This window comes from Oryzias latipes, chromosome 9 (genome assembly GCF_002234675.1).
Source record: "Oryzias latipes chromosome 9, ASM223467v1".
NCBI classification, from domain to species: domain Eukaryota; kingdom Metazoa; phylum Chordata; class Actinopteri; order Beloniformes; family Adrianichthyidae; genus Oryzias; species Oryzias latipes.
Window position 1 is genome coordinate 26,963,249 of NC_019867.2, and position 16,208 is coordinate 26,979,456.

Consider the following 16,208-nt stretch of genomic DNA (forward strand, 5'->3'; position numbering starts at 1 on the left):
TGTCAACTTTCAGGGGGGCCACACTAAACACCAGCCACTGATCATTGATGGTACTGCTGTGGAGAGAGTAAGCAGCACAAAATTCCTGGGGGTACACATCAGTGAGGACCTCTCCTGGACCGCCAACACCACATCATTGGCAAAGAAAAGTCAGCAACGTCTCTACTTCCTGCAGAAACTAAAAAGATCAGGTGCTTCACCAGCCACCATGACCACATTTTACAGAGGAACCATCTAGAGCATCCTCTCCAGCTGCATCACTGTGTGGGGGGGCAGCTGCACACACAGCAACAGGATAGCCCTGCAGCGCATAATCAACACAGCCAGGAGAATCATTGGAGGACCACTCCTCTCCCTGCAGGACTTGTACATCACCCGTCTCACCCGCAAAGCACTAACAATTGTCAGGGACGCACACCACCCTGCACACAACCTGTTCAGCCTTCTGCCCTCGGGGAGGAGATACAGGATTCTCCGCTCCCGCAACACCAGACTCAGAAACAGCTTCACACACCAGGCCATCAGGATGCTAAACACCCCCCCCTCCACCTACCCACCACCCATCTTCCCCCATGTAAAGTGCTCAAATGACCCCCCCCACTGCCTTGAACACGGCAATAAGTGCACTCGCACTTTAAATAGCTAAATGCAATTGTTGTAAATTGTTGTAAATTGTAAATAGTCGTTCTTTTCCACTCCTTTCCTTTATTTATTTTATTTTTATTTTTTTCTTCTCTTGAACAGACATGAGAGAGTAAGAAACGGAATTTCGATTCATTGTATGTGATGCGCATGTGAAGAAATCAACAATAAAGTTGACTTTGACTTTGACTTTGATTATTGACATTGACGATTTCTAAAAGTGGACCAATAAGTAAGTTATTTGACATTTGACCCTCATAGGAAAGTATTTTTGAAAAGGGGCCCCATGTTATTGTTCGCCTTGGGCTCCCAAACTGATAAATCTGCCGCTGATGGGAAATTAGAGTTGGAACAGTGGAGGTGCATAGTCACAAGGTGAAAAGTATCTCTGAGACCCAACTGTGATGCTATAAAACTCAACAAAAGAAAAAAAATCCTGAGAGAAATTAGAATAATCTCTGTTTTCAACACCTGGAGTCAGTGTTACAGTGTGTTCTGATGCTTTTTTGTTTTGTTTAATTGTTTAATGAGTTTAACTGGTATTTCTAATGGGCTTGTACTGCATTGGTATGGAGAAACTGAGAAATTAACAAGAACCCTCTTTCCTTATCTAGAATGATTTGAGGATCATGTGAGTGGTTGATCAGCCAAAATTGTATCAGTCCAGGAAGTATTTTTTAATGTGTGTGTTTGGTAAAAAAGAAATCATTGTGCCATTTGAAACCTTGTTTCTCTCTTTATTCTGCTCACATCTCATATAGTATAAACCATGTTAATGACATATTATAGTATGCATAATTTATTTTAAATGTTTTCACGAAGTAATGTGTAATGTCTTCAGACTTGAAGAAGTAACTTTCAAAACAAAGACAAGACCAACACTTGGTTTCAAACCAATTCAACTGGTGGCTTGTGGAGACTTGTGAGTGCGCACGTTTAAGTTCCAGCCTCAGCTTGATTACTCCCCTGCAGATATTGGAGATGATCTGAACTGACTTGTAGACAAAACAAAAATACAAGCTTAACTCTTACAATAGGCATCAATAATTTAGATTCCAGGCAACCTTTTTCTTACTAAACCAACAGGTTCTTGAGAATTGTTTCATTAGAAACACATTTGTAAGTCCATCTTGCAGAACCAGATATGCCGTCTCCTCCCACACGTGGAGGGACTGCATCAGTTAGTATATAAACCCCAGGTCCATCAAGAAGAGTTGTGTTTTTTCTGGATCTTCATCGACCCTTCACTGGTAAGTGAACATTTAGATAAATGCAATGTAAGCCTAATATTCGTATGTAAATGTGATCGGTTTATCAGGCATAAAGTACAGTGTTTACTTACGACTAAGTGTAGATAAACTTTTTCTATATAGCTGTTAAATTTCTTTGCTGTTTTCAATTTCAGATTCTCTAACCGCACAATGGCAGGTAAAAGCAAATGTTTCTCCAAGAGCCTTTAGCCCCAACCAACCATCATCTACATTTACATGATGATTCCTCTTTTAAGCTTTTCGCATTCTATTCGTCTTTTTTACGCTGTATTTTCCCTTTAAGTGCAAAACTTTGACAATGTGTAGCATTTGTTTTGCAGACGAAGAATTTCAGCAGGAGTTCTTGAACGCCCACAATGCCTACAGAGCGCTGCACGGTGCACCACCACTGACTTATAACAAGGAGTTGTGCGATGAAGCCCAGAAATGGGCTGATACTTGTTTGAGGACACACACTCTGGGTCATAGTGACACTGAAGAGGGAGAGAATGTCTTCTATAAATCAGGCAGTCCACCTGTCAAAGTAACAGGTAAAATAATTCCTTTTTTGTCTTGGTTCAGCACATATTTCAAACCAATGCCTACATGAGAGGTATTCGGTCTTTTCTTACATGTTTCAGGAAAGGATGCTGTGGATGCATGGTACAGTGAGATTAAGGACTACAACTTTAAGAAACCAGGATCTCAATCTGGAACTGGTATAACACAACACAGAAACACATGTGTGAAACATTTCACAAAGCACAAAACAACTAAAATACCTGTCTTTGCTATGTATTAACTTTACTTTCTGTGATTCACTTCAGTAATCTATCGATTTGTATTATTTGTGCAGAAAACTGACATAGCTTTCTTATATCTCTTTGTGTTTTTCTGCAGGACATTTTACTCAGGTGGTTTGGAAAGAGTCCAAGGAACTGGGTCTGGGAATGGCCACGGATGGTAGAATGGCCTTTGTGGTTGGTCAGTACCGCCCTCCTGGCAACTTCACCAACCCTGGGCAGTTTGAAGCAAATGTCCTACCAAAAGGTAACTTAATGACATTAATTGTATTTATCTTTTGTGCAAACTCTTCCATGTTCATTATTCCTATATTGAAGGCTTGTGGTTGTCTATACTCATTCCAGATGAATTATTGGTGCAGGTTTGTGATTCTTCATCTGCAATTTTTGTATAATATCTAAGAAATGCACAAAATGTTGTATTTTCCCAACATGTGCATCATAAAAGTATGCTGTACTGAGCTGAAGTCCAATGCCTCTTCTGTTTCTTGGAAAAAGAAGAAAGGATTTGTCTAAAAGCTGAAATCAAAGGGGAAAAAAATCTAATTTCATTTCAAAAGAAACATTCCCTTTTTTATTAGATATAATTAACTGCACATTTATTATAGAGCTCTTTGGGTCTTGAGATGAATGGATTTAGTCAGACTCAGCCCTTTAACCCATTAACAGCAGAGCTTCAGCTTCAGTGTTTACATTCTCTCGACTACCGCAGCTCTTCATTCTTCAACCATTTACACAATTAACTACATTCCAGCGGATTCTGGAGCGGAGAAAAGCAGCTTTGTGTTGACGTCCCATGTCCCTACCCTATTTGTAACAATACACCGCATGCCCAAATGCCTCTTATTCCGCTTAAACATTTTGCGGTAACTACCAGTCAAAATATCTCTTGAGACGTTAATAACAATAGTAATGACCTCCTAAATAATAGAGATTTGGATATTTTGAGCTTTTCCAGACGCTCAAAGCGCTTACACTATGTATCTATTAATCAATCATACTTGGTGATGGTAAGCTTTGACACGGTATGTCAAAGTGTGTGTTAAATGGAACAACACGTCTTTTGGCTTTTCCACAGGTGTGCAATCTTCTGTCATTTTCTTGTTTCATTTAATGTTCAACCAACCACAAATATTTTCTCAGTGCTGGTGTGAAACTGTTGAAGTGTTTAAATCCCTCTCTCTGTCTGCATTCATTCATGTCTTTGTCTTTTTTTGTAAAATTTCAGAGTAAAAGCTTTGCCTTTGAAAGCCCCCAGACACAACAGCGGCAAAGACTGCTCCAATGAAGGGACATGTGTTCCATGAATGAAACTATTGCACCTACTGCTGATCCGAACATTAATTTGGTAATAGTAAAATAAATTTTTGTATATGAATACAGTGTATTATTTCAAAAAAATGTACATGTGCAACAACACAAAAGTAATAAAGCTATGTTTTTTTTAATGTCTTGCAACATAAACACTGTTACAAAAACTCACATTTGTGCCTCTTTATTTGTTAAATATTAAAATGTTGCAAAAACAAGTTTTTTCAACTGAACACTTGAAGACTAATTTGCTTTCTAATGAACTTTGGCATGATCTTATCTTCTACTTATCTATACAGAAAATTTGGTAAGACAAAAAAATGATTGACTGCTCCTCAACAATTTAAACATCTATTTTTGAAATTAAAATTCAGACTTTGCAAAGGTTTTCAAGGAGGTCTGTAAAGTTTCCCCTTTTGCATCTTTTTTTTTTTTTTACTTAATTCTAAGTCTTTTTTCCCCTCTGCTGTCAGTTGCAAAAGGTTGATTCTGATTCTGAACTTACTGAATTAGATGTTTCATATTCTTCAGTGGCTAGAGAGGCATACACACTTTAGTCATGTAGGTCAATGAAGACAGTCTCACAGAGGACGTGGGATGCCTGCAAAGATGATTCACACAGAAAGCCCTGTAGCACCTGCAAGGAGTACAAAGGGGCTCTCTGGCTCACCAATGTGGAGCCCCAGGGTCTGCAGCCACTCCCAGATAAGCCAGGACTTGGTTTTTCCACGAAGGCCACTCACCCCAAAATTCCAAAAGCAATCCCATGACTGTCACGCGGCAGGCCCCAACGAGGTTATTTGATACAAACTCATATCTAATGGGGAAGTTGAGAATCAAAACTTTTTTTTTGTAGAGCAGGTTGAGTATTCTGAGGCTGTTCTCAGATTTTCTGGTTCTGCCATCCAGACTGAATGCTCAAATGCAGGGCTGGCCAACCCTGATCCTCAAGAGTCACAACCCTGCCTGCTTCCAGTTCTTCCTGACCAGCTGACTCAAGTGATTCCACCTCTTGATTGACCAAACACACCTGATTCAGGTAGTCAGCATCAAGCAGTTCAGTGAAAGCTGGAAAAACAAGCAGCTCTGATGCTTTGTTCACACCAGGCTTGGAAACATGCGTTCAAGCAGCCACTTTCAATGAAAAGTCTATTTAAATGCAGGTAAATGAGCCTTTCGGGCTTCCACGTTCGCTATGCAAGTCTAAGTCTGTTTTCAGACTCTACATACAAGACCTACGACCATCAAAAGTTAAATCAAAATCAAAGCAAATCAAAAGTTAAACCAATTGAACTCTGGCCAATCACGGACTCGATTTTGCTAGTGACGTGTGGATGGCATCCCTTTTAATTCACCGAAGTGCTGACCATTTGAAAATTGATCATGAAGGAGGAATTAATAACTGCAGGATGAGCCATAATTACAGTATATGACACCAAGGTTTTTAAATATGGGAATAGAGCTGTGAAAGAAAAATCCTGGGGCAAGATTCCCAAGATTTGCAGCAGTTCAACATTTCGCACCAAGGCTCTTACAACTGTAGGTGGCAGTCATGCGCTGGTAAACATGAGAAAAAAAGATAAAGATAAAGAAACTTGTCCCTTCTTGACCAGTGTGAACACCATGAGCTAAATGGGTTTTCAAAAACTGCTGGTCTACATTAACAAACAGATTTCCCTGGATTAACTTAATGGATATTTGATTTTCTGTCAATAAAAAAATAATAAATATATTTAAATTGTAATCCTACACATTTTGAAAGGCCAGAAAACAAAAACCTATTTAGCAAAAAAAAAAAAAAAAAAAAACTCTTTTTGATTTGTCAAAGTTACCTTAGGGCAAGTTAGAGGCATTGTACAAAAAATTTAATTTTAAATATACTGACTTGATTTGAGTATTGAGTATATTCAAATTGTGGTGATTCAGGAGCAGACGAAAGAGATGTTTGAAAAAGTACATGACCTCACCTTTTTACCCTCTCATTTTTCAATCAAGCAATCCTGGTATCCACAAGTGATAATTCTTAAAATCCTAGATTTTGATGTACTGTAACTCAAATAATCATTGTGTCAACACCAACAACTCTGTCAGGACTCAAGTGTCTGTCTCCCCTTCCGACCACCAGAGGGAGCCATCTCCTGAATATTGACTTGGTTTCTCATCTTCACTACAACTCCCATCAGCCACTGCTCAGTGTTTCCAGACCTTGTGCAGTCAGCTGTTCTGAATTCAGCAATCACCACATGTGTATTTAATCAGGCCCCCGGCTTTGTTTGGTGCAAACTCTTGTTTTGCATCAGTGGACGGACTGGGCAGAACTTCTTTGGTCATCCCTTTGTGTAGTTTAACTTTGCTCTGCCTTGCTCTTGCCCCGTTTGTTTGCTTATGGGCTCCTTGACCATCCTCTTGAGCCCTTTATGCGTTTGTCAATAAACACAATTCCACATAGCTCCAAATGCCTCCACCTATTCCTCATAAGCTTGAACACTCAGAATAAGACCGACACCAAACTAAAAACCACGGTGAAGATACATTATAAACACATTTTAAAATGGTAAATGCCGTATACTTGTATAGCACTTTTCTACCTTCTTTTGAAGGCCCAAAGCACTTTACAGTCACAGTCCCATTTACCCTTTCACATACATTCACACACTTTTAGTTTATATCTCACTGCTATATTTTTTTCAGACAAACTATTTGTTCTTTAATTTTGTGTTATTCGTTTGGACCAGGAGTGGATTACAAAAATAATATAATTTAGGATCACATAACTTATTTTGCTGTAACTAAGTATTGAATTTTGAGAAATATTTTACGTATTACCATATTTTCTGCACCATAGGGCGCACCGGATTACAAAGCGCACCATCAATGAATGGTTTATTATTGAACTTATGTGAATAAAAGGCACACCAAACCATTTGGGGCATAAAGCCAGACAAAAGATTAAGAGGTAAGCAGTTTTTGGGGAAACGGATTACAAAGTAATGAATTACTGTAGAATAATTAATTGTGTCAGTAACAGAGGAACATACAAAATTACAGTGCAAATTTCAGTAATGACTTACAATTCTTGGACTTCAGAAACCCTCATTACTTCATGACTTGGGTTTTGTAGGTTCTGACATTTTACAGAGTTACTGGCGCATACGCACATGCATGCATGCGCAGATTAAGGGATCGGTCAAAGTACAGACATGCCGTCATTGCTGCAGTCACATTACTTTCCAAACTGGCTCAGAGATGAGATGATAAGAGAGGATGCAAGGAGTCTTCTCATCCCCGAGGAGCAGCGGGGGAGCAGCAGAGCAGAGACCCAACCCGTGAGCTGATGTGCCGGCTGTAAATGAAACTTCTAGAACCGCTTTTTGGTGTGAAAGCAGGAGCTGGCTTCTTTCCATAATTTTTCACCCTTTCTTACTTTGTTTCTCTCTCTTAGCTGCCTTGACTCCGCCTCTAGTCAAGCGACAGGGGTAGGGTGGGGGGGGCAGGTCGGTAGACTCACAGGACTGCAGAACTGTGCACAAAAGCAGACGTAGAGACAAAAAAGGTCCAACTTATTGTAATGGAACACCTAAAGTAATCAGAATCGGAGGCATTAAATAGTTCTTTGTATTTTCAAGAGACTGCCTTAATTTCAGATTTGATAGATATGAATATTGTCGTAACAGTTTTTTCCACATCTCACTTTGAGCAGTGGCATAGACCACATGTGGTGTACCTTATTTTTGTGTCATTTATGTCTGAATTCTAATAGAACCAGGTTATGTCTGTCCATACTTTGCACAAGGTTTCTTTAAAAATGAAGTTAAATGAAAGACAAAAGGATCTTTCTTGTGCAAACTCTTTTACCCTTGAGAATCTGTAGAGGAGAAGAAAAAAGTAAAGTAACGAATAGTCAATTACTTTTTTAAATAGGTAATGACGAAAGCCGTTCATCTTCTTCCGTTTATTCCCTTTCAGGGTCATGGGGCTGCTGGAGCCTATCCCGGCCACTTGTGGGCGAAGGCAGGTGACATCTTGGACAGGTCGCCAGTCTGTCGCAGGGTAGAGTTTCCACAATCACACACCTATCCACACACACATTCACACCTAGGGACAATTTATATTAAATCAATTAACCTTTGAAGCATGTTTTTGGGCGGTGGGAGGGAGCCGGAGTCCGTGGAGAAAACCCACGCATGCATGGGCAGACCATACAAACTCCACACAGAAAGGTCCCCCATTGATGTTCTGGTTCAGGTCCCCCAGCTGGGACTTGAACCAGAGGCCTTCTTGCTGTGAGGCAAGAGCGCTAACCACTGCGCCCATGACGAAAGTAATTTAATTAAAATTTTGATCCAGTGACTAGGTAAAGTAATTATTACTTTTTAGAAGTAATTTACCCAACACTGGAGGTAAGTCCTTCAGTGAGTCCGACTTTATCCCATTCACGGTAACTCTAGAACTTGTTTTTAACATGCTGGACGTTAACCACATTAGTGTGGTCATAATACCTTGACATTAACACGTTTGTATCAACAAGAGAGAAAAAGTGTGACAATGTTCATGCCTGTCTGCGAAAAGTGTAGAAAGTGAGGTGTTTTACAGTCCTAAAAACATTTATTTATACACTTTATTTCACCTATCGTGGGTTATTTATGAAAAGCAACTTAAGAGATAAATTAGCTTACACAATATTAGCAGGTCCAAATATGATTGACATTTATCCATTATAACACACTCAGGTCACAACTGTAACTTTATTATTTGTGACTGATAGAGTAGTGACACTTTTAGCTCATTTCAACCGCAACTCAACAATGCTGAGCCAAACATGGACAGCTATCACACATTTAAAAATATTTTAAAGAAAAACAATCCAAAAATGTATCATTGAAAATAATAAATGTTTTCTAAGTAGCAAAAATTATGTTTTTGATGTGGCAGCCTTGAAATGAGCATTTGAATTTTCAGACTTTGCAAACCATAATCTCAAAATCTGATCTGTTTCTGTACTCACTGTGTGGCCTTCACAGAAAGGATGATGGTGGAAATTCAACATTTATAAATGAAAAAGACTCCGGCTCCCCCTATTGGCTAAGACTCATATTGATGCATTAAGAACTTGGGAAAGGAATTTTTCATTATAATACATATTCCTTAAACTTAGACAAAAAATAGTAATCATTATATTCATATGTAATATTTCAACTTCCCTTTGAAAAAAACCAAAATATTTCATGTAATCCATGGACACCAGTGAAGATCACATATCATTGAAGAAAAAAAGTTCAGCGCACTGTGGGTCAAGATCAGGGGTGTCAAACATACGGCCCGCGGGCCTTATCCGGCCCGCCAGGTGGTTTAGTCCGGCCCACAAATGAAGAGTAAAAATCATAAGGATGATTAAAAAGAAAGCAAGTTTCTAGTCCATTCCTGTGGCGAGTTATGATTTTTTAAAGAAATAACCGAAATGTGCAATTCCGCCACTAGGGGGAGCAAAGGAAAGGAAAAACAGGTGAAACAGCATATCTCTGCTAGTGCCAAAAGAGAAACATAACAGCTCTGCGTCTGGGTAGGATGCACTTTGGTTCCCTATGAGCCTTACCGCTGTAATCTTGCTATAAGGATGATCATTAGCGACACCCTAATGACCAAAATGTTGTCAAATGTGAAGTGGAGTGAAGAGCCTTCCAGGAAAAATGGACAGAGTTTTTTCTTTCTTTCACGAAGCTGAATGCAAACCCCAAATGCTTTGTATGTCATCAACATCGCAGTGCTCAAAGAATATGACATTCAGCACCACTAAGAGACTTACCATAAAGAAAAGTTTCTGGATTGCTTCAGTGTCAGATGTAAAATATTCAGTCTGTATTCATTTGAATAGACCAACTTTTCTTTAATTGAAATTAATCTTATTTGAGATCCATTGGCCCCAAGTGATTAGGCTACTGTGTTGATTGAGGCATTTTTCCAACTGAGTAAAAAGCTAAAAAAAAAAGCTGTTATTTTGCTTTTATGTTACTGGTCCGGCCCACTTGAGATCAGACGGGTTAAATGTGGCCCCCGAACCAAAATGAGTTTGACACCCCTGGTCCAGATGACCCAACTCCCAATGTTAAAGTGCCTAGGATAGCACAAGGGTTAATCAAATAGATCATAATATGACATTATCAAAAATCTTAGGTCTGAATTTGTAAAAGTTGATGAATATATTTTTTTAGTACGGGATTGCAATTCAAACAAATTTGGTATGACCCAGTAGAAGGCGCTCCAGATTTTGAGGCACATTGTTGCTGTTTTTTAAAAATAAAGGCTTTTAAGTGCACCTCATAGCAGAAAATAGTACATGAGTACTGCTCAAAATGTAACCGTTCAAAGCAATTTCCTCTGCCGGTTCACAAGCACATCATTTTTTGTTTTCCAAAGTTTTTTTCATCAGAGCCAGTATCCGCTGTGGTGTAGGTGGAGTCGTTTAACCAGCTTTTGTTAAGCTGCATTGTTGTTTTTTCTGAGGAATGCAGGCTTCAGGTTCCTTCTCAGGTTTCTGTTCACTGTTTTTCTAAGTAGATGATCTACTTCGTTTTTCATGGACTAATCCGATTAAGACTTAGGGTTGATCCTCAAACTTTGCTTGCTGTGCTTTTACTTCACTGAAAATAAGCTGTATTCATAACTATAAAACCAAATCGCCACTCATCTAAACGCAAAATCGTTTGCAGCACCTTAGCTTCAGACTGCTGTGGTCTACTTCTGCAGTTACACAGAATGTAACAGGAGGTAACACAGAAGTCTTGTAATGCATTGGAGTTTTGAGGCAATATTGTAAAGAATTCTGGATAAAAATCCCTGGGAATTACCCACAATGCCATTTTTGAAAGGCATGAAGGGAACTGATTGAAATGATATAGTTCTTGCCCAAATCTGTATGCAGCAAAGTTTTAGCTCAGCTCACAAATAAAATGCTTAAAAATAATTTGAGATTTATTCTTTGTTATTTCTAACTGATTAATTCATCCGTTAATGAATTAGTTTATTCACATGAACCCTTTCAACCTGAGTCCAACAGCTGAGCAAACAGAAGAGAAGTGAAGGCCTCTTGTATTGGACATATTTTACTGTTACAATAGTAAAATATGAATCTTCTGACAAACCAGATGTATACTTGCATAAACCCATCTTGTAATTTAGACTAAACAAAAAAATGTAACTTTTTTAATCCAACCACATCTTCAGATTTTTGCTCTGATATCATACTCTTCAGGATTTTGTTCAATTCAATGGGAATCTATTTACTCCCCGGGTTCTTGACCCAGAAGCTCCACAATAAACCCAAAGAATAAAAATGGAAGACCGATTAAAAACTTATCAAATCACTTCTGAAAAAAGAGCTCTTGGTTCTCAGATAACCTTCCTGAAACTACCCTGTATTTTATCCAGGCTGGGGACCGGCACAGGGCACAAGGTCTTGGCCAAGGACCCACAATAAATGAAGCCCCCTGGCGACAAAAAACCCTTGTTTTCCCATGCGCCAGTTCTGCGCTCAACTAAGGTTTTCTTTTATTTTGTTCTTTCTCATTTTGTAAGGCTGGGATGGGGGTACAGTCTCAAAGAGCTTCCTCCATTGTTCCAATGTTCTTCCATTAGTTCCATTCATCCCAGAATGGTGCGTTTCATTCTTTTTTTTGTGTGGTTTTTGTTTTGTTGTAGCACCTGCATGTAAGTCTCATTGTTTAAATATTTTCAGCCCTCAATATTGAGATTTAGGAATCCTTGAAAAACATTGAACCTGTTCAAACACTGCTTTTATTCTATTGAAACAATAGTCTTTGTGAATGATATAGTCAGTTGGCTTAAATACGGATACTATACGGATACCACTATTATTGAATGGATCGGATGAACCAAAGTGGGACTTTAAAGTATAATACGTTTACAGTGGGGCAAACAAAAGTATTTAGTCAGTGACCAATTGTACAAGTTCTCCCACTTTAAAAGAATAGAGAGGGCTGTAATTTTCATCACATGTTTACCTCAACAATAAGAGACAAAAGAGAAACAAATCCAAATAATCACATTGTGTGATTGTTAAAGAATTTATTTGTAAATTATGGTGGAAAATAAGTATTTGGTCAATATTTGGTCAACTCAGTATTTTGTTATATACACTTTGCTGGCAATAACAGCAGTCAAACGTTTTCTGTAAGTATTCACAAGGTTTTCACAAACTGTTGCTGGTATTTTGGTCCATTTCTCCATGCAGATCTTCTCTAGAGCAGTGATGTTTTGGGGCTGTCGCTGGGCAACATGGACTTTTAAGTCCCCCCATTTTATATGGGGTTGAGATCTGGAGACTGGCTAGTCCGCTCCAGGACCTTGAAATGCTTCTTATGAAGCCACTCCTTCATTACCGGGGCAGTGTGTTTGGGATTATTGTCATGCTGAAAGACCCACCCATGTTTCATCTTCAATGCCCTTGCTGATGGAAGGAGGTTTTCACCTCATTCATTCTTTCCTTTACACTGATCAGTTGTCCTGGTCCCTTTGCTGAAAAACTGCCCCATAGGATGACATTTCCACCCTCATGCTTTATAGTAGGTATGGTTTTCTTTGGATGTGACTCAGCATTCTTTCTCCTCCAAACACGACGAGTAGAGTTCTTAGCAAAAAGTTCTATTTTGGTTTCATCTGACCATAGGACATTCTCCCAATCCTCTTCTGGATCATCCAAATGCTCTCTAGCTAACTTTGGAAAGGCCCGCACGCATGTGCTGGCTTTAGCAGGGGTGGATACGTCTGGCACTGCAGGAATTGAGTCTCTGAATTAAGTGTGTTACTGATGGTAGTCTTTGTTACTTTGGTCTCAGCTCTTTGCAGATCATTCACTAGGTCCCCCGTGGGGTTCTGGAATTTTTGCCCAACGTTCTTGCGATCATTTTGACCCCATGTGGTGAGACCTTGCGGGGAATACCAGATGGAGGGGGATTATCAGTGGTCTTGTATGTCTTCTATTTCCTACCAATTGCTCCTACGGTTCAGATTTTTCTTTCAACATTAAAATCTACATGATTTTTTATTTCCATTTGTCCTCTGAACCAAATGAATCATAAAATTCAGTTGAAAAAATATTTAAAAATAAATTTCAGTTTTGAAAGAATGTCCTTTTATTTGTTTTTTGTCTGGTTACATGAAATTGCCTTTTATAAACTATAGGGAAAAACAACAACCTGGGCAAATTTTCAACTAATTTAGGATAGCAACTTTCAGTCAAAACAGCTGCAACTTGAGACTGTACATCAATACAGATCATAGAGTTTCACTTTAATTCTTTATTTTTTTGTTGCTGGTCCGCCTTGTGATTTTTGTCAAGGCGAAGTGTACCTTGGCTCTAAAAAGGTTGAGAAACCCTGCTCTAAAGAACAGATTTTCCAATTGCTCATTTGCCAAGCCTGAAATGTGGGCCTCTGTGCAATGTTCAAACATACAAAACCCACAGACATATTTAAGTTGTCATGAAAAAGTCTTACACAGACAGTGATTTTTTGTTTCTTTTTCTTTACCACACACACACAATTACACCCATCTGACTACAATACCAGGTGAAAGCAAACCCTGGGTGGACATGGTGGGTGGTTCCATGCTTTTTGTCAGGGAAAAACCTGCACCTTTTCTTCTGTTGTGGATGCAGTTCTTTTTATTTTTTGTCCAGTTAGACTGGCTGTGGTTCTCATGCACTCATAGTTTTTGGGACAATGTTCAATTTTATGTTGTCTAAAAGGTCGTTTCTAACTCATGCAGTTGATCATGTAATAAATTAAAATGTCAATAAAAAACTAAAATAAAAAGTGAGAATGTGATTTTTTTAAGTGGTTTAATTTGACTCAGTGTTGCAGCAATAATATAATACTGCACGGGGAAAGATTGCTTTTTTACATCCCAGAACAAATATATAAACAAAACACTTTTGTTCCCATTTGTCATGAGATGAACTCAAAGATCCGAAACATTTCCTACAAACAAAATAACCATTTCTCTCAAATATTCTTCACAAATCTGTATCTAAATCTGACAGTGAACACTTTTCCTTTGCTGAGATAATCCACCCCACCTCATAGGTGTGCCATAGCAATATGCTGATTAGATAGATTATTGCACGGGTGTACCTTAGAATGGCCACGATAAAAGGCCACTCTGAAACATGCTGTATTGTTTTATGATTCAGAAAACTAGTCAGTATCTTATTTGCCTCATGAACTGCAACTAAGAGTGTAACAATAATCAATGAATCGATGAATCGATTTCTATTCCTAGGATCAAACCAGATCGATCTATCAGAGGCAGAATTGATTTGAATTGACCTTTACGATTAAAAGATCGTTTCAAAATGAGATAAATCGATATTCGAATCGAAATTGGAAAATACGTACAGGTTTAGACATGGTAGATTAGTTTACTATAACATAAAAACAACAGAGTGCATCACAGAGGACAACACACACGTGATGGCAGCAAAAATGATAAAGCCATCTTTCCAGTCCAATGTATGGAAACACTTTGAATTTTGCAAAGACTTGTGACCATACAGAGTGCTGGAATGTTTAATAATGTTCCGTTTGGACCATTTTAATGTAGAAAAACAACAGTGGACTTAAAGTTATGACACCAAAATGTGAATGGATTTGCTATTAATTCTTGTTTACTTGCTTGTTTGTTTGTACACATACTTAATTTACACTTGATTGTCATGCAAAATATTCTAGGAAACTGGAAAACTTCACATGGACTGTTAAGTACCAGGTATTTATCTCTGCGTCACTCCGGTTTTGGCAATAGATGTCCTGGATTGATTTTAGGTCAGTGAATCGGATAAAATCGGATTGTTTAAAATGAATCAAAATAGAAAGTGAATCTAATCAGCGACCACAAATCGTTGCAACCCCTAAGTACAACACATCTCCTTTATATAGAAATGTTTAGGTTGTTGGTTATGGCCTGTGGAATGTTGGTCAACTCTTCTTTACTGGCTGTGCCAAGGTGCTGGATATTGGCAAAAAGGAACATGCCGTCGTGTACGCCGATCCAGAGCATCCTAAAGATGCTCAGTGGGTGACATGTCCGATGAGTATGCTGGCCATGCAAAGATCAAGTGTATATTCTTGCAACATGGGGCTGTGAATTATCATGCTGCAACATGAGCTGATGTTCTTGAATGTATGGCACAACAATGGGCCTCAGGATCTTGTCATCGTATCCCTGTGCATTCTAAATGCCATCAATAAAATGCACCTGTGTTCTTTGTCCATAATACACTTGCCCATACCATAACCCCAACACCACCATTCAACAACCTGATTAACTTTATGCGAATGAGATGCGTTGCACAGCACGATTCAAATGGTGGTCACACCAGATACTGACGGTTTTATTGAGTCCAGGACAAATGGGAGCTGAAACAAAACTTTTTTTTATATATTTTTGTTCAGCTTACTTAACAGGCAGGTCAGACAATCAGAACATGATTTGTGTGAGTTTGTCACATTTGGAAGAGCTCATTGGTGTTCATTTAAAATATGTTTATGTGTCTTTCAGAAAAATACTTAAAAAAAATCTAAAACAATTATAATTAAACAAAAACAAATTAAAAATAGAAGGGTATTAAGAACTCAGAAGGTTAGTAAGCACTAGTCGTGTGCAAAGCAGAGGAAGAAAGATATTTATGTTGGCCAACAATAAAATTTTAACATGGAATCAAGGGAAAGTTTAATTACCATATCTACAAAAGACTAGGAAAATGATATTATAATAATAAAATACAAGGGGGGGGGGGGGGGGGGGGTTGTAAAAACTAATTCCAAATAAATTTTTTAATGTACAATCGTCCATAGAAAAAGCAGGATGTAACATTTTAAACCTTATAAAATGAAAATAATTTAAAACTTCTTGGTTTTGGTGTTTTGTCCACCGCCTTTTGTGGATCTAAACTCTCTTTAACAACAATACAAGTTCAGTCAGGGAATATTTGTCTTTTATAGCATTAAACAACACCTCAACAACTTGAATAAGAAAGCTCGATTTCAATCAAATGAAAAGTTTAGACAACTAACGGACGGATTGTTACTTTGCAACACGAACAAAAAAGCTCTGCATTTCCGTTCCGCCATTAAAAATGAATGACGTCTGCGGATTTCGGTTTGCTCACGCGCTCATGTTTGAAGTG

The 16,208-nt window shown here is 38.4% G+C and overlaps 1 protein-coding gene across 1 annotated transcript; it reads left to right on the top strand.

The window, feature by feature from the left end:
- The first annotated feature begins 1,817 nt into the window (after positions 1 to 1,817).
- LOC101166141 (Golgi-associated plant pathogenesis-related protein 1-like) lies at positions 1,818 to 4,177 on the top strand. The gene is made up of 6 exons (XM_004072786.4): positions 1,818 to 1,892; positions 2,048 to 2,070; positions 2,234 to 2,443; positions 2,534 to 2,611; positions 2,793 to 2,942; positions 3,924 to 4,177. The coding sequence occupies exons 2-6, from the start codon at positions 2,064 to 2,066 to the stop codon at positions 3,926 to 3,928; spliced, it is 450 nt and encodes a 149-aa protein (XP_004072834.1). The 5' UTR covers positions 1,818 to 1,892; positions 2,048 to 2,063; the 3' UTR covers positions 3,929 to 4,177.
- The last annotated feature ends 12,031 nt before the right edge of the window (positions 4,178 to 16,208 follow it).

What these genes read in the sequence shown, in the direction of transcription:
- LOC101166141 (XM_004072786.4), top strand. An exon ending in TCCACCTGTCAAAGTAACAG is followed by an intron (nt 2,444 to 2,533) that starts GTAAAATAATTC and finishes TACATGTTTCAG; the next exon opens with GAAAGGATGCTGTGGATGCA. An exon ending in AGGATCTCAATCTGGAACTG is followed by an intron (nt 2,612 to 2,792) that starts GTATAACACAAC and finishes GTTTTTCTGCAG; the next exon opens with GACATTTTACTCAGGTGGTT.